General features: G+C 38.2%; 1 protein-coding gene across 1 annotated transcript in view; it reads right to left on the bottom strand.

The window, feature by feature from the left end:
- RALYL (RALY RNA binding protein like) overlaps positions 1-25,321 on the bottom strand; it is a 460,877-nt gene that overhangs the window by 15,102 nt on the left and 420,454 nt on the right. The window contains 5 exon segments of the mRNA XM_040546189.1: positions 5,555-5,733; positions 10,698-10,811; positions 18,554-18,634; positions 19,302-19,465; positions 22,859-22,906. Of these exon segments, the coding sequence (XP_040402123.1) occupies positions 5,555-5,733; positions 10,698-10,811; positions 18,554-18,634; positions 19,302-19,465; positions 22,859-22,906 (586 nt within the window).

Genomic DNA, 25,321 nt, shown 5'->3' with positions numbered 1-25,321 from the left:
TGCCCTTGTGCAAGAGGCAATGGAATGTCAACATGCAAGAGCATGTGGGTGAAAAGCATATTATGGTCTTTCACTGAGCAGTTTGAAGTACACTCTTTGACTCTGTCAATTTCTGGCAGCCTACCTATACATAGCTGGGTCATGTATCTGAAATCACCATTTAAAAAACTCTTCAGTATGTTAATGTAGCAAAAGTAATGGGAATTATTTTAAAAAGATCCTCAAGCTGGAGTGTCTGCAGCTTTGGAGACACTTACTGAGACATATTTGTGGGCAAAGAGTTGATACAATAGGAACTTTCCCAAGAAGTGATGTTTGATGACTACAGAAGGTACTCAAACAAGGCATGTCTTGAGTTAGAATTCAGATGGGCAATCAAGTTATTGTGGCATAACAAACACTTCAGCTGAGCCATAACAACTGTTTTGGAGTGTGTCTTTAGTCCATAGAAAATGATAATTCAGGGATGAACAACATTCTGATCTGAATGCCGGATGAGAAAGTTGTACAGTTGTTGAACGTGTTGTGTTTTATGTGTGTAGTGAGGCAGGCAAATTAAGAGGCTAAAGCCTCCTTAAATCCTTGCCTGACTTAACTCAGACTGCAGGCTGAACTACTTCACATTTCTTTACAGTTGGTCTAGGCTGAAAGCAGGTATGAAGACAGCTGCCATCACTCAGTTAATATGCAGTAAGCTGTTCCTCCAAATAGATTTAGAGGGAATTTAGAGAATGGATCCTACCACCTAAACCCACAGCATACATCCTGTTAGAATGCTAGTCACTTTCTTTGCAAGTGAAAATTAGAAGTTGGGAAAGAAATATACTTTTGAGTCCTGTGGCCCAAAGATGCCGACCTACACACACAGATTCAGAGATTCCAGTCTGGCAGCATCTGGACTCTAGTGGTGGGATTGTCCTTCTTGAACTTGCTTTTGGTGACAGCCTTAGGGCTGTTATCAGGGAAATATACAAAGGAGTAATGTGTTTGGCAAAAGGAGTCCTGCTGTAGGATATTGGCAAATGGTTTGGTAGGAGATTCTCAGCTAAATAAATTTGCACCATTGGAAAAAAAAAAAATCTAATTTAAGTAAAGTTGCTCTCTTCCTCTAATAATATTTCTGAGACTAGTGGACTCATAACCGATTTTTGATGCTGAACTGAATTCAGAACTCTAGCTATGCCCATTACAAATGTTTTTCTATTTGCTCTGCTGGTCTTAATGCAGAAAGAAGAGTTTTTTTTTCCATCATCATCCTAAATCCCTTTAGCTTTATATTTGGGAAAGATATATTTCATTAAAAATGCCCTTTGGAAGAGTATTTCTTATTCTGAGTCTAAGGTTATGTTTTCACACATGGAAAGTTTGTCCTATTTGTTTCACATTTAACATTTTTCATGCTATAAAAAAATTCTTTCTTCTCAAATAAATTGCAACTGGCTCCATTCCAAAAAGACACATTTTCTATTAGTCAGCTCTTCTGTATTCCTAAACAACTTAGTTTTCATGAAACAGGAGAAAAACATCTGTTAGGACTTCATGTTTTGTAACAAGCCTATCTATTTGCTTTACTTCTTACAAAACAGAGAATATTGCCAGATAAAAAGGCCCAGAAAATTTTCAAGCAGAGTGAAGTCCCACATTTGCAAATGTGACGCCCATCTACAACAAGGGCCAGAGGGTAGACCCGGGGAACTATAGGCCTGTTAGTTTGACCTCAGTGTCAGGGAAGCTCGTGGAGCAGATTATCTTGAATGTCATCACGCGGCACTTGAAGGGCAACCAGGCGATCAGGCCCAGTCAGCATGGGTTTATGAAAGGCAGGTCCTGCTTGACGAACCTGATCTCCTTCTATGACCAAGTGACGCGCCTGGTGGATGAGGGGAAGGCTGTGGATGTGATCTACCTTGATTTCAGGAAGGCTTTTGACACTGTTTCCCACAACATTCTCCTCAAGAAACTGGCTGCTCACGGCTTGGACTGGCGTACGCTTCGTTGGGTTAAAAACTGGCTGGATGGCCGGGCCCAAAGAGTTGTGGTGAATGGAGCCAAATCCAGTTGGAGGCCAGTTACTAGTGGAGTCCCCCAGGGCTCAGTGCTGGGGCCAGTCCTCTTTAATATCTTTATCGATGACCTGGATGAGGGGATCGAGTGCACCCTCAGTAAGTTTGCAGATGACACCAAGTTAGGTGCGTGTGTCGATCTGCCCGAGGGTAGGAAGGCTCTGCAGGAGGATCTGGATAGTCTGGACCGATGGGCTGAGGTCAACTTGTATGAAGTTCAACAAGGCCAAATGCCGGGTCCTGCATCTGGGGCGCAACAACCCCAAGCAGTGCTACAGGCTGGGAGATGAGTGGTTGGAAAGCTGCCTGGCCGAGAAGGACCTGGGAGTACTGGTTGATAGGCAGATGAATATGAGCCAGCAGTGTGCTCTGGTGGCCAAGAAGGCCAACAGCATCCTGGCTTGTATAAGAAGCAGCGTGGCCAGCAGGTCTAGGGAGGTGATTGTCCCCCTGTACTCGGCTCTGGTGAGGCCGCACCTCGAGTACTGTGTTCAGTTTTGGGCCCCCCGCTACAAGAAGGACATGGAGGTGCTCGAGAGAGTCCAGAGAAGGGCAACAAAGCTGGTGTGGGGTCTGGAGAACAAGTCTTACGAGGAGCAGCTGAGGGAGCTGGGGTTATTTAGCCTGGAGAAGAGGAGGCTCAGGGGAGACCTCATCGCTCTCTATAGGTACCTTAAAGGAGGCTGTAGAGAGGTGGGGGTTGGTCTATTCTCCCACGTGCCTGGTGACAGGACGAGGGGGAATGGGCTAAAGTTGCGCCAGGGGAGGTTTAGGTTGGATATTGGGAAGAACTTTACTGAAAGGGTTGTTAGGCATTGGAATGGACTGCCCAGGGAAGTGGTTAAGTCGCCATCCCTGGAGGTCTTTAAAAGACGTTTAGATGTAGTCCTTAGTGATATGGTTTAGTGGAGGTCTTGTTAGTGTTAGGACAGAGGTTGGACTAGATGATCTTGGAGGTCTCTTCCAACCTAGACGATTCTGTGATTCTGTGATTTTCTTACTGGGTATTCACTATATATTTGATAGCTTTCTTACTGAATTTCTGGTTATTCATCTATCAATGATTGGAGTGGAAAGTAAAAGTTCTAGGAACTGGCCATTATATCTACATAAGTATATGTAAGTCTACTGGAAAACAGGTTAAATTACAATGTACATCATAACCTACCAGCTTCATATTATAACAATATCGGTAAATACTGCCAAGTATCTGGGTAAAAACTATAGGGGAAATGCACAGTTCAGTTTATAGTTATGCCTCCATACAAAACACCCATTGTCTGAGATTTCTTTGAAGTAATTCTCCATAGAGTAATTTTTTTATCTCATCAATAACATTTATTCATTCACTGATCTTCCTAGACCTAAAAAAAAAAAAAAAAAAAAAAAAAGATAATATTATCATCCTATCATAGCAGGAAGAAAAACTAATGCGAAGTGGCCTCTTCCAAAGCTTAAGGAAAATGGCAAAGGAGCATGAAAAGCACAAGGACTTCAAAGCAATGACAATCTGGATTCTAAGTTTTGAAGTGTGCAATGCTGGCTCTTCTCAGCTATATGTCCTGGTGTTGGGATGGTGGAAGATGAGGCTGCTTGGCTGCTGCCGCCCTGGCACTGGAATGGACTGCACCTGACTGAGATGATGCACATAAACCCTCTTCCCTGGCCTTTCCTTTCCACCACTGTACCAGGGCTGGGGGGACAACATTCATGAATGCTAAGGCACAAAATGAAGGATGCTACTCTCCATATACAGCCAGCCAACTCCACCACGCTCAGTGCCATTAAAGGACTAAGTAACAGCACACAGAGAAAGTAGAGCTCATTCCCTCCTTGCCTTAGATATGTGGTTCAGACCTCTGAGATGGCTTTGGGGCAACATGTTGCAGTTCCACTAATGCCAGAATGTAAAGCAGGGAAAGGCTTTTAAACTTGGAAGAAGCAGTTTGCAAGCATGGCTATGCCAATTCCAGACTTCACTGCTAAAGAAGTCTTCCTGTGCTTCTTGCTTTTTAGAAACTTTTCTGCCTAAGCCTTTGCTAGATGAATAATTTCTTCTGCATCATGCTTCATTAGATAGTGTAGATATATGCTAAATATGCTATACTCACAGAGTGAAATAACAGCACTGAACCATCAGAGGCTAATATACTGTACATTATCTTCCCTATTTATTTGTCTGCAGTAGGGAGTCTGACACTTAATTAATGAAAAACATACCAGTCTTCCTTAGCTGTGGTCACTCAACTGTTCATGTCACTTTAGCTGATCAGATATTAATCATGGTGGGATGTTATATTTACAACTATTTATTCATTATAAAATTTCTACTTCCTACAAATTCAGAATGGCAACTGCTTACAGAGGCCCCTAATACTTGTAGTGTATAACCTGTTCCTTTGAGAAGAAGTGATAATATCATCTGTTCTTCATTGCACATTAAAAGATGAGGAGATTCATATTGGTTTAGTTTCTCCTTGGAATAATGATATTCAAGAGTCATACAATCAAGAGGGTCCTGTATTGGCTAAAGGAACACAAACACTCAAATTAGTGGTAGGTTTAAATTGTGTTTGCAGTAAGCAGTACAAAATGCTGGTTATTTACTTGCACTCTTACTCCACACTTGGTGTTGGTTCAGCTGGGCCCCTTGCTGACTGGCTCCTTTCAGCATCGCTGAATTATTATTAATTTTTTATTGTAGACATGATAAAATGTGTGTTAAAATTCAATCAGCGAAAGTGACATTGAGTAACAGAAGTGATTTCTGCTCAAAGCAGAAGAATGTGAAAGCGTAGAAGAGAGTTAGATAGAAAATGCAGTGTTTTGGAGTCCTGGTGTCTAAAACAATGTGACTGATCCGTTCTTGTTTGTAATGAAGAAAAAATTATAAATCTGACTTGTAAATGTTTCTTTAGAACTTAGAAGTTTAACATCACGATGGGCATTTCATGATGTTACTCAAACGTAGGTTCATGCTGGAAACTCTTCAGCCAGACATTTATTAGGGCAAAATCCTTCCATAAAAAATATCTGTAGTTGTCAGTGCAGCCTGCAGTAGATACACATAGGGGACAGAGACTGGGGATTATTGAAGACCACATGGTAATTAATGAGAAAGTTCTCTGTTCTAGAATCTTATTTTGAAATGCTCCAGTTAAAACCAAGCCAATGCAAAACAGAACAATACCCATGCTTTCCTTTCTCATCTACATTTCATTAAATGTGCAATCATAAATTAAAATAAAATTTTAAAAAGTACATTTAATTTCCTTTCTTAAATCACCAAGTGTAGCAAAATATATTTTTCCTGTTTATCCTCAGAGGTTCCCTTGCTTAACAGATACTGCAGTGTATGAAGAATGTAGGGCTAGGTACTTGTTACAGAATATCACACTGCTGCTGTGACCTTTTTTGTTAACCAAGATCCTTGGTTCTCTGTGGTTACGTGTAGCAACTGTATAGACAGACATGGCATGGTTATTCCTTACCAGCTCATTGCTGCCATCCTCATCAAAATCCTCCTCTATCCCATCAGTCATCTCTTCTCCATCCCCATCTGCATCTGGCCCTCCTTCAATAGGCTCTTCTGTAGAGTTATCTGCATTCTCTGATATGCATTCCTCTTGAATCAAATCAGCATTATCTTCCATTTGTTTCTTTTGAGCTTCTGTAAGGAAAACATACTCTATAGAGATTCAGTAACCTTCCCTATTGGTGGCAAAGAAAAATGCTCTGAGGAAGAAACCTAAGTTTCCCATCTCCAGATGAGCAAGGTTTGTTAAAATCAATATGTCAATATCTACCAGGCAAATATGATAAAAACCCTTGTTTTAAAAAATTAATGCATACATCAGCCAAAGTACCAACATGCTCATTCATCCCATGCAGTGGATGAAGGTTTGCTTTACCAATAGATACAGCTTTTTGATTTTCTGGACTCTGCTTTGTCTTGGGAATCCAGTTGGCATAATCACCTTGTATTTATTTATCTGCAGCCAATGAGAAGTACACAGATCTCTGTACCCTGAGAAATGAATGGCTGTTAATTGCCAATAAGTAAACAAGGATTTGCAGAGACAGACTGGTTCCTAGAATGGTTGGAGGGATCACAGTCTTATTCCTATGCACATCAGGAGTTCAGATGAAAAGGTTAATATACTCAGAATGAACACGGGCCAGAGAATTAATTGCAAGTAGCTGGATTACCAACGTCTTTTCAGTCTGATGGTGACAATACCCATCAATGATCAAATTTCTAGAACAGCACTATTTTTTTCTTTATGAGATTTGACTGTTCTATAACCCTAGCTAGTGTATCACCTATCTCTTATGAGACAACCAATGAATCTGCAGATTGCTTATGAAACTCTATATCTTTCAGCTCCATGAATATATTATTATTTTATTTTAAATTATTACCTGCCACGTACAATATTCAAATCTCCTCACACTTTTCTGGATCATAGTCTTAAGCCTTAATTTGTTTTTCTTCTACCTCTGCACATTTATTTTACAACTTACTTTTATCTCCTCAGTCTTTGTTAATCTCTAATCCCTCATTTTCAAATTCATTTACTGAAGATACAGAATAATGAAGAATTTATCCCTTCATCACATACTTTCTACAAAAGGATTGTTGTAAATAAAGAATAAGAAGTCATCTTAGATAACTGTTTTGAGAATAGAGTGGTCATACATATCAGTAGACGATTCGTCCCAGAGTCTTACCTTCTATGGTGCTATATATACAATACTGTGGTAGCTGCCTTATTGCAGAAGGAAATGTGGGTTCAGTCAGCTACGTCTACTACGTCTTTCCCCATCATGTTCTGAGATTAATCTGGCTGTGGTAGTGACAACTGAATCAATTTTAGTCAAGGGCTTCAAAAAGGGTTACTGAAATTGTGGACTTTATACATTTTAATGGAAAAACTTTTAGGGGACAACTGCTAAAAAATTTGGTCAGTCTAATCATCTGAATAAGAATATAGACTTGGGTCGTCAGAGGAGACTAAAATACCAGCTCAGCATCTAACTCTTTTGTGCTCTTCTGAGAAACTAAATTTAAGATTTTACTTTTCAGCACCCACTTTTAAAAATCTTAATCTCTGATATTACATGGAGAATATTCGCCTCTAACAATTTTATCATGTCAAAACAGTATCTTATCCCTGGCTTTCTGATTGAGAATTTTACAAACAAAGGAGCTATTCCTACAGATTCCCTGTGTAAAGGATTGATTTTCAGATTCCTTACATATTTGTTGTCAGTAAACTTTGAGTACACAGATTTTCTTGTTTAAAGTGTTAACATAGTTTTTATTTTTTTCCTCATCAGTGTCAAATGAGCAATATTTTAATTTCTCTTTGCTATATTCATGCTATTGAAATTTTCAGGGATTGATAGTAATAAAAGACAGAACATCTACCATTACTATATAGAGATGCAGACATAAAACAGTGACTGAAGTATGCAATGAGATTGTTCAGTGTGCCTATTTAACCTGTCACATTCCTCCAGGTGTCTAACTTCTAAAATTAACAATTACTTTTCTTGCAAGTGATACAAACTTAAAACAAACAAACAAACAAATCAAAAAACAGTACAAGATGATGGCTTGATTTTTTTCTTTTGTGTGTTTCTCTTAACTAGACACAGGTCCTCTCTGATCCCAGGCTTAGTGAGGCCATACCTTCTGGCACAGAAAAGTAAGAAATACAATTGCCAAACCATAGAGAAGGAAAAAAAATAATCTCACATCTGATGCTGTAAATGAAATTGTTCAGCTACTGATGCAGCGTTATCTTACACAAAGCTTTTAGCCGAAGAAACAATCATCTGTGGACTCATCCCACAGGCTACATAGCTCTCTTTGTCAGCTCAGGAGACTTAAATGGGGATCGTGGTATCTCTGATGTGTTTTTCCTCCTCATCCCCCTCCATCCCCTTCCTGAGATGCAAGGAACATGCGGGACAGCTTTTGCACCTGATGTTTTAAAATATCAACAATTTGAAAACAGATTTTAATTTCTGAGGTGATTATTCATTGCTTGTCTTCAAAAGGCATAAGAGTATGATTCAATACAAATCAATGTTTTCCTCTTTGAGATGATTTCTATTTAAATGAGTTCACTAGAGTCCTTTAGCAAAAGTGAAAATTGGATATCAAAGTACAATGACATGCAGGTTGTTTTGCATAGTAATGGGTTTTATAAAAAAGCTCTCTGAAGTAGTGATCCGCCATCTCAGAGCATTTCAGTGCGTGATTCAGTGTATTGCCTCGCAATCACAACTTCACTGATTACACCAACTTTTATATAACTTGCATAAAATACAAAATAGAATTTAATGAATACATATTGTGTACAGTTCTCCTAAAAGAGGTAATCAGGCTCTAGACTGATGGTTTACCTTAGACTTTGAAAAAAGCACTCGACATATTTTGTAGGGTAAAATATAACAGCTGAGACATTGGTCCTTGTCTGTCAACTTAGAAAATGATCATAAATAAAAGGTAAGGTTTTTAAGATCTGTTTTTGTTGCTGTAGTTTTTTTTTTTTTTTTTTTTTTTTTTTTTTTTCCCAAATTGTTAACCACAAAATATTTCTCTGTAATATCCCACCCTTGGCAATCCATTCATTAATTTCTCAATATCAGCAAGTAAATTCTGGGTTCAGAGAGACATCCCTACAACAGATCAACAAATAGGGAAGGCACTTGGGATCATGAGGGATCCTGATCTAAATATCTATTTTGCTTCTGACAGGTCCATGAACCTCAGCTACTAATTCTTTTTCACAGTCTTGATGGAACTCTCTTGATGTGTCCTGTTGGGGCTTTTTGGCTCCTGTAACTGGTTGGAGTTAGGTGAGGGACATAAATGTGGGTGCCCAGACACTTGAGCAGCTGTGAATTCTGATGCAGACTCTCTCTTTCACACATTTCACACAGAATACATTAAAAGTTTTCATCAGAGAATGGAGAGGGAAAAAAAAGAAACATTGAGAGTTTTAATGAGATAAGGCTTCCATTTCCCTGCTGTCTCTCATCCAAATCAACTCTCTAGTACACAGCTTCTGTACAGAGATATACCAAGTGATTTATAAGGGAGTAGCCAAGGAAATACCGTAGACAGTAATAAGAACTGAGATATTTTTTCATATATACTGTGGTGAAAATACGGACTTATAAATCCCTTATAAGTGCTCAACATGGCTTTAAAGTGCTGCTAGGCGAGATCATTCAACTAACAAAATGATCACTGTAATGATAGGAATAAAGATCTTCATTACATTAGAAAGCAATGTTGGATTATGTCATTCCCGAGGTTTGCCTCAAAACAAAATTTTTCAAGCCAGAGACAAGCTGAACTGGAGGTGCGGCCAGTTTTACACACACACAACTACTTCACACAATAGTTTAGGCTGGAAGGGATCTCTGGGCTCTCCAAGTCCAACCCCTGTTCAAAGTAGGACCGACCTCAAAGTTCAGTACAGGTTCATAGGGCCTTGGCCAGATGAGTTTAGAATGGCTCCAAGGATGAATATACTACAGACTCTTTGGGAAACTTGTTATAGTGTTTAGTAGCAATATAGGTGATTTTTTTTCCTTATACCAAACTGTAATTTTCCTTGCTGCAACTTGTAACTATTGTCTCTTGACCAGGCAATCTAAAAATTCTTTTTGGGGATAGCACAGGTATCCTCACAGTCAACAACCTCTCAAATTAATTCTGTACAGTCAATTTTTTAGTGATGTTTTGTTTCCAGAACATCTAGCAGGAGCCTTCTCTTTCCTTCCTTCCTTCCTTCCTTCCTTCCTTCCTTCCTTCCTTCCTTCCTTCCTTCCTTCCTTCCTTCCTTCCTTCCTTCCTTCCCTTCTTCCTTCTTTGCTTCTTCCTTTCCTTCTTTCCTTCCTTCTTTCCTTCTTCCTTTCCTTCTTTCCTTCTCTTTCTCTTTCTCTTTCTCTTTCTCTTTCTCTTTCTCTTTCTCTTTCTCTTTCTCTTTCTCTTTCTCTTTCTCTTTCTCTTTCTCTTTCTCTTTCTCTTTCTCTTTCTCTTTCTCTTTCTCTTTCTTTCTCTTTCTCTTTCTCTTTCTCTTTCTCTTTCTCTTTCTCTTTCTCTTTCTCTTTCTCTTTCTCTTTCTCTTTCTCTTTCTCTCTTTCTTTCCTTCCTTCTTTCTTTCTTTTTCTTTCTGTCTTTCTTTCTTTCTTTCTTTCTTTCCTTCCTTCCTTCCTTCCTTCCTTCCTTCCTTCCTTCCTTCCTTCTTTCTTTCTTTCTTTCTTTCTTTCTTTCTTTCTTTCTTTCTTTTTCTTTCTTTCTTTCTTTCTTTCTTTCTTTCTTTCTTTCTTTCTTTCTTTCTTTCTTTCTTTTTCTTTCTTCTTTACTTGCCTTCTCTCTCTCTCTCTCCCCTAGACTATAGAAAACAATTATTGAAATGATGTTGCATAATGTTGTGAAGAATGTTAATTTTCCCTCCCAATGGTTCTACTTGATAGTTAATTTACCTTGCTTAAGGCCCTCTGTTATGTACAGAAATTTCTGGAAGTCTTCCATTCTCTCTCTTATCTGTTTCCTTGTCTGATAAATAGGCTCTGATTTAATTCATGTAACTAAATATTGTTTTCACCTACCTGCTTCAGCTTTTTGCTGCTTTTCAATCTTTTCCAGTCTCCCTAGCAAGGAGTCAATTTTTGTTTTGATTTGGGTTAATTCCTTCTTGATTGTTTGCAACTCATCTGATTTCACTGTGGAAAAAGAGCAAAGATGCAATACATGAAATAAACTATATCTGCACACCCCATGAACAAAATATGTTCTTTTTTTTATTATTTTGTTTTAGTATGAAGACTACTTCTTAATTTCTCTCACTATTTTTAGAGATTTAACTTTTAAATCTATCATTGTTAGTTAAAAACGCTGAATCCTAGGAAATCACAGGATACTAAGCACTTGTGACAAGAGGTTATGTGAGGGGTATTCTCTGTAATAAGCATTTCAGGCAAAACATTTCAATGGCAGTCTTAGTAAATTGAAATGACTTTTACTGAAAAGCTGCTTATAGTGAAAGAATGATTCAAATAAGACTGACCATTAACAGTCTTGCAATGATATTTTGCTGACTATTTTGTAGCAATAACAACAATAATGGCAATAATAATAAAAAGATCCCTCACTGAAGTGGTAGGTATTTTTCAACAAGATTGAATGGCAACATAAATGTCAGGGCAGCCAGGAATGCATTGTTATGTTCCAGTCAACTTCATTGCAATAGAAGGTGTTAAGTATCATTGCTTTAAAAACAATCAGTTCTGGATGATTTCTTGTACTTTTTCCAGCTGTAGGTAGCACATGGAAATATTTCTTTTTATGATCCCAGCTAGGGACATGGAGGCAACTCAAGCAGATTAAGAGCTGAAATTTCCAAATGTATGTTGCAATGCATTATTCTTCATTTCTGTGCATTATTGCACTCCTGTGGTCTAACTTAAGAAGGGGTGTTTTGAAAGTGTTTTGGCTTCAGAAGAAACAGCATTACAGCACTCAGGAATGAGCTAATGCTCAGAAAATAAGTCCTAACAAATCACTTGTCCCATTGGTGCTTGGATATCATGTTGAAAAAGACAAGTGGGGAAGATGAAAAACCTGCGCTAGCAAGGGAGAATAAAGCCATTATAAAGGTCAAGAGTAGCTAACACAACTGTCAGTCTCACAGCTCCTGTAGGAAGAAACTGACCATCATCTTAAACTGTGAGGAACTGGCAATGGAAGAGTAGTGATTGGAATTACCACTTCCCACCTTATTTTTGCTGAAGGAGGATGTGTAGTACCTTTGGGGTTTGTATTTGGAGCAACTGGAGGGTCCTTAGCTAGCCTGGGAAAGGGGATGTTCTGCCATGGATAAGAACTTGTTCTTTTTTTTTTTTGTATAAAGGGTCTCCTGGCTACATCGTGTCTGATCAGTCCCATTCATTGACTCTTGGGCATGTATCTCATCATTGTGTCTCATGGGTATTTTTTATTGGACAGTTAAAATCTGCTGATGAAGTGTGCAGACAAGTTACTGTCTACTTCAGTGGTACTAAATACCTGCTTCTAAACCAACCTTAATGCAAGTTTGGAGCACATTCACTGAGGTACCAATGTATTTTGTGTTATGGTTGGGGCCTTTGTAGTTACAAGTCAACTAAAATGACTATGTTGCTATATGCAGTAATGAACTTGTTTAACCATGTGCTTACGTTGAGGATTTGTATACCTCACAATACCATAGGCTGAAACCTCTGATCTCACATTGAATGAGTATCTGGCCTTAGAGAACAAAGATTAGAAGTAACCTTTGTGATGGATTCCTATATGATATACAGTATTTGAAGGAATTGTTCAGTATACTTATAAAGCAAGGCCTTAAAAGTGTTCTTAGAGAAATAATGCGTCACTGTCCAATCCTCCCAGATCTGTAACAAAACATTAAGATTTTGACATCTGTTTATTTAGAAGGTTACTGCATCCCTTGGGGGGCTGAAATTTGTCCATGCTGGAGTAGCAAAGCAATGTAGACTACAAGGTGAAATGGTGTGAATCAGTCCAGTAGGGAATCCTAAGTATCTGCAGCAGCCCACTATGAAGACAGTTGGCAACAGATCCCATGTGGTCAAGCTGCTGAGTTAAGAGTTGTTTCCTTGACTAGAAATCAGTAGGCTAAAATATCAAAAGTCAGAAGCGACACCACAAGGACCTAATTATATTTGTTCCCAGTATACAAAAGCAGAAAACTTTTGTATTTCCGAGTCTGGTGAGGAAACAGGCATATAGGTAGGACTACTGCGCAATTCCAGCCAAACCTTCTGCTTCACAGGGACTTCCCTGAGGTGTTTCAAATATAAATGAGTTTGAGAAGAACTATGCTAGAGGGAACACAGATGCAGTAGCAGGGATTCAACGATAAATGAAGATGTTAAAAACTGCAGAGGAGCATTATTGCTACCACTTTTTTCCTGCAAGATTCCCCTAATGCCAAAAGTATTTGCATAAATTCTGGACACTGAATCTGCAACTTAATTTTTACATTAAATAAGGTTATTAAATAGGAGATTCCATTATACAGTGAATCACTTCAAGTTAATGTTAAAAAAAGACTGAAAGAAAAAAGGGGACAGATTTTCAACAAATCCATGCCAAGTTCCAAATGTCCACCCCAGTTCCAACCTTACAATGTGAATGTAGTTATTCGAGTCACTTATCCTCTTAATTTTCAGGGAACTGTGCAAATCTTCAAAATCATTCTCCAAGAGAAATTCCACTCTCAGTTACATTGCACTGGGTATTTCTGTAGTAAACAGAGATTACTAAAGACAAGTTGTGAAGAACTTTAAGGTCTGGGTGGACACCAGGTTATCATTAGCCAGCAATGCACCTTTATGCCAAAGTAGGCCATTAATATCCTTGGATGCACCAGCAGGAGTGTTGTCAGCAGGTTGAGGGAGGTGATCCTTCCCCTCTACTCAGCACTGATAAGGCCACATTTGGAGTCCTGTGGCCAGTTCTGGGCTCCCCAGTGCAAGAGAAAATGAAGAAGAAGGAGCCAGACTTTACACAGTACTGCTGTACTGACAAAGACAATTGGCACAAATTAAAACACATGACATTCCCTCTACACAAAAAATCCTCCCCCCTTCTTTCTTTTTTTTTTAACAAAAATTAATTAATTAATTAATTTAATTTTTATTTTTTTATTTAATTTGTGTAGTTTGTTAGTTTTGCTGTGGGAATGGTCAGACACCAGCAGAGGTTGTGGAGTCTCCATCCTTGGAGATCATCAAAAGTAATCTGGACATGGTCCTGAGCAACCTGCTGTAAGTGGCCCTGCTTGAGCAGGGGGTTTGGACCAGATGACCTTCAGAGGTCCCTTCCAACCTCAGCCATTCTGTGATTCTGTGTTTCTGTGGTATAGAGCTTGAGAATAATTGTAGAGTCTTTAAGCACAGTGTTATAACACAGCCAAAATCTAAAGACTGTAAATACTGTACCTCAGGTGTCTTGCTTTGAGTATGGAAATTATCCATTAAACTTTAACTGATTTTCATTTATTTTTTTTTCAGACTGATCTCATGCAAGAAGTAGGTCATAAACATAAGAACAGAGATGCATATATTTAAAATGTTTGCTCATCTGCTTTTTAGTTAAAGTGCAGGAAAATAAAGGAGCTTACATTTGTTTCTATATGAGCAGATAAGCAATGGTCAGTAGATGACAAAAATGCACGTATTGAAAGGGAAGAATATATTGATGCAATTCCTCAAGCACTGACATCAGAATAGCTAAAAATCTTCAAACAACTGAAGAAAAAAAATAACTAAACAAATAAAATTTGCTGAAGACAGGAAATTGGAAGATATCTATTCAGAGTAAACTGGAATGGAAGAATGAATCAGGTGATTTTAAGGAATGCTACAGTAGAAAAAGATGAAATTCGATTGCACTGAAAAAAATCTGCACTTGATTGACTAACAGTGGAACTCTTGCTTTTAACATGAAAACTCATCAGCTGAAAAAGACAGTAACAGAATTAACCTTGGGTATAACTGTAATCTCAGGTTGACAGTAGGCTATCATAAGGCACCCATGAAAAAGAAAATGCAATACTAGGATGTGTAAAACAATGTGTTTCTTAAGATTGGAAAATATCAATGCCATTGTAGACCTGGTGAGAGCTTATCTGGAATACCACATACAGACTGAAACACTGAATTCTAGCAGATATGTGGGGAGAAGGCCCATGAAGATGACCATAGGAATGGAAAACCTGTAATGTGACAGAACTTTTTGTGTTTGCCCAAGACAGAAGAACATGAAAGAAAAATAAAACTTTTAAGCTAAGACTGTGTTGGCACAGCACATGGATATGAACAAATGAGAAAAAAATTTAAGCTGGAAGTGAGAAGAAACAGAAATAGAAAAACCTAAACCCCAACTGTCTTTAAGGTGAAGCTTAATTTGTTTGGAAAGGATTAGATGGTGTGGTTTCTTAAAAAAGCAAGGAAGTTACTTCAGTAACTCTTTCCAGTCCTCTGCTATAAATATAAGAGTTTTCTAGGATGCATCTTTCATTTAAACATCGTGCACTAAAAGAGACAAGCTGCACCCAGGTCAAAGAGATTTAAAATTGAGAACAGTTATATTTTTAGAAATGAAAGCGCTCCTGTTGAATTACAGTAATGTTTGTGAAACTTTTTTTTTTTTTTTTGACATAACAAAAATTGATTCACCCGCAAAGCATGATTCAGTTTTCTTTGGAAAGAAATGTCATATATTTTTATCTGAGCTCTTCAGGTTTAATATAAAATGCTTTATCATATAATATGACTTCAGATTTCATTGAAAAATGGGTTAGTTGATGAAGTTAAACAAAAACTATAAAAGTCAAAATGAATTAACTTTAAGGAATAATTCAGCACATATTGTAACCTCTTCTGTATCTACTCCTTAATCTCATGCACAAAGATAATAAAAAAAAATAGATTATTGTTTTCCTCTTGTTTTCAGGTGCATAAAAATAAAGTGTATACTCCAAGAGCATCAGTTTCTATGTTGTCAGAAAAAGTGAGCATTTTTTTGAGTGCTAACTATCTTCATCTGTTGCTTCATACCATTTATGTGAAAAACTACCACGTGTAGTTTCCACACCAGTGTGTTTTACTTTATGAGTTTCTTCTGATAACGTGAAAAGATTGATTTGTTTATTTTTTCTATTTTTGGAGTTAAAAAGAAAAGAAAATGTTGTCAACTAATCCTAGAACAAGCGTAGATTCAAAAATGAAATCGAATCCTCCTAACTTATTTTGTGTTTTGGAAGCAAACTCAGCACACATATTGTCCCTTCTTGGTAGAAAAATAATTTACTGCACTGGCAGACATTATTTTCACAGATGTTCTGATCAATGAAAAAGGCATTTTTGGTATTATACTTTTGTAAGATCTTTGCTGTGTATGGCAACAAACTTCTGTCTTTGGATTGCTGGTTTTCAGAAATAAGTCATTCTAATTCTGCTAATTTCACAGAGGGGTCCACTGTGCTCTGACCTTTACTACTACATAAATGGGTTCATTTTCTGGATCCAGCTTGAGTGTGGAAAACAGCTATGCCTATGAGATTGCTACTCAAACCTGAAAACTCTATTAAGGCATGTGATCTCATGAGAGTTTTGCGATTTGGGGGTGAAATCTTTCAAGCATATGCAACACCATTTTGACATAGGAATGTGTCATTAAGTTGGATTTGGCCTTGAATGTCATTAAAGCCAAAAATAGCTTCCTTCCCACAAACTACATTTATTCTTATCGAAGAGATCCTTTATGTATTTAGCAATAAATTACAATTAGAATCAACAGTGCATTAGTTCAAGGGGTTCATATTAGCACTGTAGAGTAAGAGGCAAAAAAATAAAACCTGCTTCATCCCACAATTCAGTATAACAAACTTTTCCTATAAATGGCATACATTCTCTGCTTTCTAGTTTGAAGCCCCTCAGGGAACAGCTTGGTTATTTCTCCGATAAACGTCTTACAATAAGCTGATTACTTTCTTGCCCAAGTCAACAAAATCGTGTTTCTACCTTTAAGATGGTTTGGTTGGACTTGACAAACAGTGATATAATTCTATGGGGAAATCAAGCATGAAAGTCAGTATACTGTGAGCCTTACATTTCTTTAAAAAAATAACACACAACAAAACAAAACAAAAAACAACCAATTTATTTTCAGGTGTGCTGCATGCAAAAAGAGTATTTTCTTTCATTTTGTCCAGCAAAATAAATGTTCTCTGCAGTTGTGTTCCAACTGCCATTGTAAAGAACTGAGGGTGAACTCATCAGGGGTCAAAATGAAGGCCCATGTTTTTAGTGATGCAACTTGCAGCTCTCCTTTCAGTGTTAAGAGCCGGATACAAAGATGATCTTGTCACTTGGAGATGTAAGACTGACAATATTCACATAACAACTGCATACACTAAAGGTTACTTTCACTGAGGCACAACACTGCCTGCTGGGATCTCCAAACTCCTGATTGCAGTCAACATCCGTCATGTTGCACAGGCAATGTCTGGGAGTTTTCACAGGAAGTAGCTTTGGGTACTCATACTTGCACTAATGTTGAATCCTGCAATCTGCAGTAAACACTACTTAATCCCTGACATAGGACTACGAAATATTTTCTGAAATGCAGGATGAGTACTAAAGCAAATTTGATGATTATTCTCAGGAGCAGATATCTATATGTTAATGTAAAATGATGTGTCACATTCATTACAATGAAAATCCAGATTTCTAGGTGAGACATTTCTGTGATATCTCTTGAGATACACTAAGGTCTTTGGCTCTCTAGAAGTATCCTGTAGTTATTCTTGTTCTAGACAACAAGGGAAAAATATATATAAAAAAATCTGAAAATAACTCACCTTCTTTGAGACAAAGTTTGTTCAAAAAGCCCATTCTTATTAGACCACCCTTTAGTACAAGTAGTGAATTAAATGCATTGTTACTACTAACTTTTCATGTGGATAAAACATTGGTAAAAAATGAACAAAGGAGTTGCACTGAGTGAATCTATAACTGTATATACTTACTAAAGCTTTGATTCACTCTGGAAAAACCCAAAGACTCAAGGCATGGAAAAGACTAGCAAAATAATTCCAATTTTATATCTACTAAAGTGAAGATCTTGAGTTGTACACTTTCATTTAAATTGATATTAGGAATCATATTTCAGTATTTGAGGAATGAAAAAGAATGTAAATGAACAAGTGTATTCATTCAAGATGTGTATGAAAATGATCTAGACATATGTTCATTCTCCAGAGAACAAAGGAAATGTTACTACTCACAGACAACCCCTTAGGGTGCGAGTGAGCTTCATAATACAACACCTAGATTTGTTTTCCTGCATGCTAGGTATCAAAGCTCCCACTGTTGGTAACAGACATCTAGCTAGTTCATTCCCTAGAGATTTGTGTGTGATTCAACTGTCAAGACAACAGATCCTCTTTCCCAGAACGTCATCCCTTCCAAGAAGTGGCCTGAGCTCCTTGTTCCCAGTGTACAGCATCATCTTTTTCTCTTATTCTTTCTCTGCTTATCCATTCCTTCCATTCCTTCAGCCACATGCATATTTATTACACATTTTCTTTCAAGGTCTTCAATATCATCAGTTCATACAACAGAATCAAGAATAGATCCTAGTGGACTCATTAGAGTTCTGTCTTCTTTGTTAGATGCTAGTGTGTGAGATTTGGATAGGTTATTCATGCAGAGTATATAATTATCTCATCTTGATGCCATAATCATCCCCTTTTCCATAAAGGTGTACTGTTGGTGGATTCACTTTATGCTTGTGTGTAAAACAGCATGATACTTTGTTTGGTACTGTTTGGCCAGTTTGGTACTGCAAGTGCCTTATTGAAGTCCCTTCATTCTTTCTAATATCTGATCCCTACCTGATCTTTCTCTTCCTCTTCCAGTGACGCTTCCAAGGGCAGTATCACTCCACATAAGGGGCAGGGGAAGACAGGTGGGTGCTGAAAGATGCACGGAGAGGAAAATGAAGTTCCTGGGAGATACTACAGGGTGGGGAGGTAGGTGAGAATGTAGGAGCTGTTCAACAGCTCTTCTAAGGCCAACTTGCTAAGAAGGGGTTGAATAACCCCAAATTGCCAATCTCATTTTGCACTCCCTTGTAGAACAGGCAAATACATTTTGCCTTTTCTACCTTCAAAGGAAACACTGGCAGAAAAAGCACAACCCAACCTCCGTCCCTCCCCTGCCCCAGGCCACCCTCCACACCTCTCATATGAGTGGAAACAACCCTCACGTCTCAATAGAAAGCAGTGTGCCTCGGTCTGTCTATAACAAGATTATTAGCTTTGCTTTATGATCATCTGTTCACAAGACCTCATGGTGCATAAACAGTCAGGATTATAGGAGATCTTAAACAGGCTTCTTCTGAGGCCAAGTAAACGAGGCCAAGGGTCACAGGTTTTTGACAGGATTTCCTTCAAAAGTTACACCAATGTTTTCTTTGACTTGCAGGAAAGGTGGGGCACCTTTGGTAACTAAACAAGTTTTTCAAACCAAATGCTAAGGCTAAGAAATAACTACAAAAGTGGTATATATTGGAAGCTGTCTGCTTGCAGAAATTAATATGATCACTGTGTCAATAAAATCCAACTCATATGAACAACTCACATTTGGATCCTGAGGAAGAAGCCCCACTTGAGGTGGATCGTGATGCTCCTTTCATGGAGAAAACTCCTTTGCCTCTGCGAGTTGTTGTCACAGCCACACGAGGACGCTTCAGTGGTATCACTGCACGGGGTGGGGGAGGGACCCGGCCATGATAATCAAACAACCTAGAAAAGATGAAGTCAGCTGGACTCCATAAAACCTTCTGTGGTTTCATGTCATGGAAGCCTTGTCAATTAAATTTTCTTATTATCTTTGAGAAAATTACCCTTTAAGATCATAATCACTTTATATCACAGTCAAACTAGATTTCAAGGACCTATGCACATTAAGTGCTATATTCATATTTTAGTCACAGCCCAGTGCATAGCTCAGATTTTGCACCATTTAAATGAAGGGTGCTCCATGGGACTTTGTTATTTGCCCTATGGAAAATCCATAACCTGCTTTCCACAGGTCCAAATCATTTCATCACGCACAACTAACAGCAGCACATTTTGTTGTAGTCACATTTAAGCTCCTTTATTACATGCATTGGATTCTACTTTTCTATCTATCTGCTGTCCTTACAGATTGAAAAATAAATGAACTTTTTGGAAGTTGACCATAACCATAAAGAAATATCCTGCAGTTTCTAGTGAGGGAACTGTATATCCATTAGAATTGACAGAAATGAAGGCCCATCATCTTCTCTTTATTGAATAATGAATTGATCTAGAATCACTGAAATACTAAAGCACAGCTAATAATAATAAAGTTAGTTTTGTTCAAACCAAAACCACTGTAGTAAGTATGTATTCAGAGAATTACCACTACAGTCACTAGAAGACGCTCTATAACCAACATCAACTAGTGTTCCCAAGCAGAATGGGAACCCAATCCTGAAAACACAGTTATCAACAGCTGTTGATTAATCTGCACAGAAGAAAACAAAGGCAACAGAAAAAGCAATTAAATCTACTGATTTGTTTAGAACATGAAAGATGAACACAAATCAGGAGAAGAAAGTTAGAACGTGAAGGTTTACAGTTCTGAAACTACAGTAGAGGGACAAGCAATATTCTCAGGAAATATCTTGTTTTCTGTTCACAGATTTATAACTGCATGTTTAATATTCACATTTCTAAACACTGTCCCTGTACCGGGTGGATAGATACAATAGAAACATATTTGAAAACAGACACATAAGAAACAGTAATTCTCTCTACCATACTGTCTAATAGCATATGGACCAGGAAGAAAAATCAAGTCTTCTAGCCCTTTTTCGGTCAAGTAAACACCTATTGTTTAAATCATGGGAACCTTTCCGTTGTCTGTATCATAATCCTGCAGACAGTACAAAATCTCTTCTTTCACATAGCTACTTACAACATGTCATAAAGGTCCTGTCTCTCCCATTGAACTTGAACTTCATGGCCTTGAATATTCTGACTAAATAAGCAGTTTCTAGCTATTGCAAGCATAACTAAAAAATTCTGTTTGAATATGAACACTTTTTTTTTTTTTTTAATTTTTGAAGAAATATTATGGTTTGTTGTCACTCATATTTTTTATAATATTGGATCATCTGCAGGTTGGTCACAGTCTCCCGTTTGACATGAATGGAACAAAATATTTCAGAAGAAATGTAAGTTATCGTGCAATAAATCATTATGCAATTATTTGTCCAAATATGATTTTCTTTCTAGCTTTCAATAGTTATGTTTAGATAATGCAGTGCAATGAAAAACTGTTTCCTTTTTGAAATGTGAAAAAGGACTGTTATCTAGTATTGCTATTTCGACTTTTATTTTGAAATTATGCAAAGCTTTTGGTCTTGGCATTTTGTTGCATGAAGTTCTACATATTTCAATGATATGCTCTCTTTAAAAAGATCCTTTTATCAGTTTTGAAGTACACTACCTGCTCTTGTGCTTGTAATATGAGAAAAGATTAACAGAAATGCTCATTTCTGGATGGGGAGCATGCCTACAGGAAACATGGGGAGGAACTCTTTATCAGAGAGTGTAGTGACAGGATGAGGGGTAACAGTTTTAAATTTTAAAAGTGTAGGTTTAGATCAGTTGTGGATGCCCCCTCCCTGGAATTAAAGGCCATGTTGAACAGGGCTTTGAGTAACCAGGAAATGTTTCTGCCAATGGCCAGGGGATTGGAACTAGAGGCTTTTTAATGGCCCTTCCGACCCAAACCACTCATTCTGTGATTCTGTGATTCTGTGATTCAGTTCAAAAATTATACTTTGTCTCAATAATCACTGATATGCATACAAAATGCCTGTTCTCCCCCCACCTTCTAAATTGTGCAGTCCTGATCTTGTCTGTCTTCATACAGATTTTATTTCACAACAGTAACCAGGTTTGCCACCCTTTTCTGACCTAAAGTACCTGGAAATCCACTGTTAAAATTCAGAGAAGCAACCTTGGGGAAAGTAAACACAAGCCTGTGGAAGTTAACTTCCTTTGGGAGAGGAGCTACTCCTACTGTCAAGGCTGGACTCAGCAGGATTAAATGGAGTTGATCGCTTTTACTCCACGTGTAAAAAAAAAACAGTTCACTCTGTTTAGCTCTGTCCAAGGTGAGCATAGCTATTTATACAAGAAAATGAATCAAGTGGCTTGAATTAAAATAAATCCCAGAAAACAAACAAACAAACAAAAAATATATTGTTTCTGTACTTTTTCTACCATATTTATAAGGAGAAAGGTACATAGCACACGACAACTTAATTTGGTGTAAAGGGTGTAAACCTCTACTCTGCTGTTGTCTGCTGCAACATGTAAAAGAAATCTCAGATTTCAGGTTGGTGGAGCAATGCTGTGTTGTCCTCCAACTCATTTGGCCTGTGCTAAACCAGGCTACTGTAATGCAGAGATGCAACATTGCTGGATCAGGAGTTGGTTATCTGTGGCCATGCATGTTAAACCTTTGTTTTGGTGATTCTACTATATCTGAATGAATACCTTAATATTTCTACAACGCCGAGCTAGGCTGTGTGAACACACTCAAAGCACAAGTCTCCAATTGCTCAGGTATCCACACTCCTTTTCCTCCTATGGAAATATACATGCTGTCCAACTTGTGTTCTGACTACCCTCAAGGTCCTCCTAGACTTCTAAACATTCTTGGATGATGCTTGAAAAAACACATATTTCGGGAGACAGTCTACATCTTTTCATACACATGGATGAAAGAAAAAGACATGAGCATCAATACTGACAAATTTTACAGCTGTTATATGCTTCAGAGAAAGTAAGCCTGGAAGAATTCTGTAGGAAGAAATAGTAAGCAATTAAGCTACCATTATTTTTTTTCAGCACAGAAAATGCCCCGGAATCCCTCAGAGAAAGCTAATACCAAAAGAACTGTTTAATGAGCAGACTTTGGGTGGTAATCTTCTCTGTTTGTGATATATTCAGATAATCCTCTTCTGATACACAATAGAAATGATGAAATGAATAATCCGTAAAATCAAAACAGACCTACCTAACCAAATGATGTGATTACATTATAAACAAACAGTAAAAATGGTGTAGGATGTACAAAAATGTAACCACACATACCGATTGTAGAAATCATCTCTGTAGTAATCATAATCAAAGACGTAACCCCTGTGGAAAAACATAGAAAAACAAGAATGAACTGACTTATAGAAAAATATGCATTGGTTAAAACATTTGTGGTAATGGCCTAGTCTCACATTCCAAGTCATTTTTCAAAGTCCTTTCACTTTTCCTCAACCAAACACTGTGCATTATGTTTGCCAATGCTGTTGTCTATGTAGTAAATTTGGAAATGTGAAGTCTGGGGCAAGCAGAACAGTGAAAACAGTATATAGAAAGGATTTAACACAACACAAAGCTCTGTAATTAGAGGATCATTATAGTGTAATTTTCTGACTGATCAAATGAAGTGAGCACTCTAATACTGAAGCCCTCTTTTTTGCTGGGCTAACATAGCATAATCAGTGGTGTAGGAAGATTGTTGAATATGTGAAAGATTGGTAAGAGTGAGTAGGCGAGGACAGAGATTAAACAATGAATTTGATTCATGAAAACCATTAAAATGGTTGGACTGCTGATCCTTGAGTTCACCAAATCTTTCGTCAGTGAAGATGACAATCTGTCTCTGGACAGATTGGAGAGCTGGGCGATCACCAACCACATGAAGTTTAATAAAAGCAAATGCCGGGTCCTGCACCTGGGACGGGGCAACCCTGGCTGTACGTACAGACTGGGCAATGAGACGCTGGAGAGCAGCCCTGCAGAGAGGGATCTGGGGGTTGTGGTTGACAGCAAGTTGAATATGAGCCAGCAGTGTGACCTGGCAGCCAGGAGGGCCAACCGTATCCTGGGGTGCATCAAGCACGGCATTGCTAGTCGGTCAAGGGAAGTGATTGTCCCACTCTACTCTGCGCTGGTGCGGCCTCACCTCGAGTGCTGTGTGCAGTTCTGGGCACCACAGTACAAAAAGGATGTGAAACTATTGGAGAGTGTCCAGAGGAGGGCAACGGAGATGGTGAAGGGCCTAGAGGGTAAGACGTATGAGGAGCGGCTGAGGTCACTGGGCCTGTTCAGCGTGGAGAAGAGGAGGCTGAGGGGGGACCTCATTGCAGTCTACAACTTCCTCGCGAGAGGGAGTGGAGAGGCAGGTGACCTATTCTCCATTATCACCAGTGACAGGACCCACGGGAACGGTGTTAAGCTGAGGCAGGGAAAGTTTAGGCTGGACACCAGGAAGAGGTTCTTCACCAAAAGGGTTGTCACACACTGGAACAGGCTCCCCAGTGAAGTAGTCATGGCACCAAGCCTGTCTGAATTTAAGAAGAGATTGGACTGTGCACTTAGTCACATGGTCTAAACTTTCGGGCAGACCTGTGCGGTGCCAGGAGTTGGACTTGATGATCCTTATGGGTCCCTTCCAACTCGGGATATTCTATGATTCTATGATTCTATGATTCTATGATTTAAACAATTATAAAAAGAAAAGGAAAAAAGTTAGGAAAACGAATGATGCAAGCAAAAAGTATGAGACACCTTTCCTCATGTTCAGAAGGGAATACACATACCAGTCTGGGTAAAAAAGGTAAACAGATATAGGTAGGAAATTGGAAAAGTCCAGAGGAAAACTTTTTTTTTTTTTTTTTTTTTACATTGTCAATTGCAAAGTTGATCCTGCATTGTTCTTCCTCTGTTTGCATTCCATTATTCACTTTCTCCCTTTATAGTAAAGAAATAGCAATGAAGTCTATCTCACACAACCAAAAAGAGAATTAAAAATAAATGGTCTGCACTGAAAAGTCACAAGGGATTTGTACTTTGCCTGATTAAGGAGTAGGAAGAGAAACCATGTTTTTCACTTGCTTGAGTAAGACAATTATGAATATTAAGGCATGAGAGGCATGAAGAAAGAAAATATCACAAAAAAGGACAAAATTTAAATAAGAAAGCAGAAAAGGAGAAAGGAGAGAGGAAGGAAGGACAAAGCAGAGAGGAAAACATTCACTGAAAATAAAGGGAGGTGAATGGTGGTAGCTACGTATTAACAAAGTGTGTCTTCAAATGGAATGGACTTCTGGTTAATTTCTGCTCTTCAGTATTGAACAAGATGTCTTCAACTTTTTTTTTTTTGTTGTTGTTGTTCTTTAGTGCACAATTTAAAGTATAGGTCAAGAATTCTGAAGTTCTTTGGGTTTATTTTCCCTCATAACATAAAGTTTCTTTCCCCTTTCATTCCCTTTGCTATGTCTCAGAGGCTGACTGCTTAAAAAGGGAAAAAAATAGTTTTCAGGCTTAAATTACCTCAGTTACTATTTCATCTTGGGGTTGCCTTGTCTGAAACTCAAAAAAACACCCACCAAAAGAGCAAGATATGAGGGGCAATTTCCACCTCCGCCTTGGTTGCAGGTGCCCAAGCCTCTAACGATAGGGTAAGTCATGCTGTCTACCCACATAGTGCTGGACCAGCACTGAAGATCATCACACTCATCAGATGAGAGGATGACTGTAGTCCTGTCAGTAAATTAT

Source organism: Cygnus olor, chromosome 2 (genome assembly GCF_009769625.2).
Source record: "Cygnus olor isolate bCygOlo1 chromosome 2, bCygOlo1.pri.v2, whole genome shotgun sequence".
Taxonomy (NCBI): domain Eukaryota; kingdom Metazoa; phylum Chordata; class Aves; order Anseriformes; family Anatidae; genus Cygnus; species Cygnus olor.
This window is presented reverse-complemented; position numbering and strand designations above follow the sequence as displayed.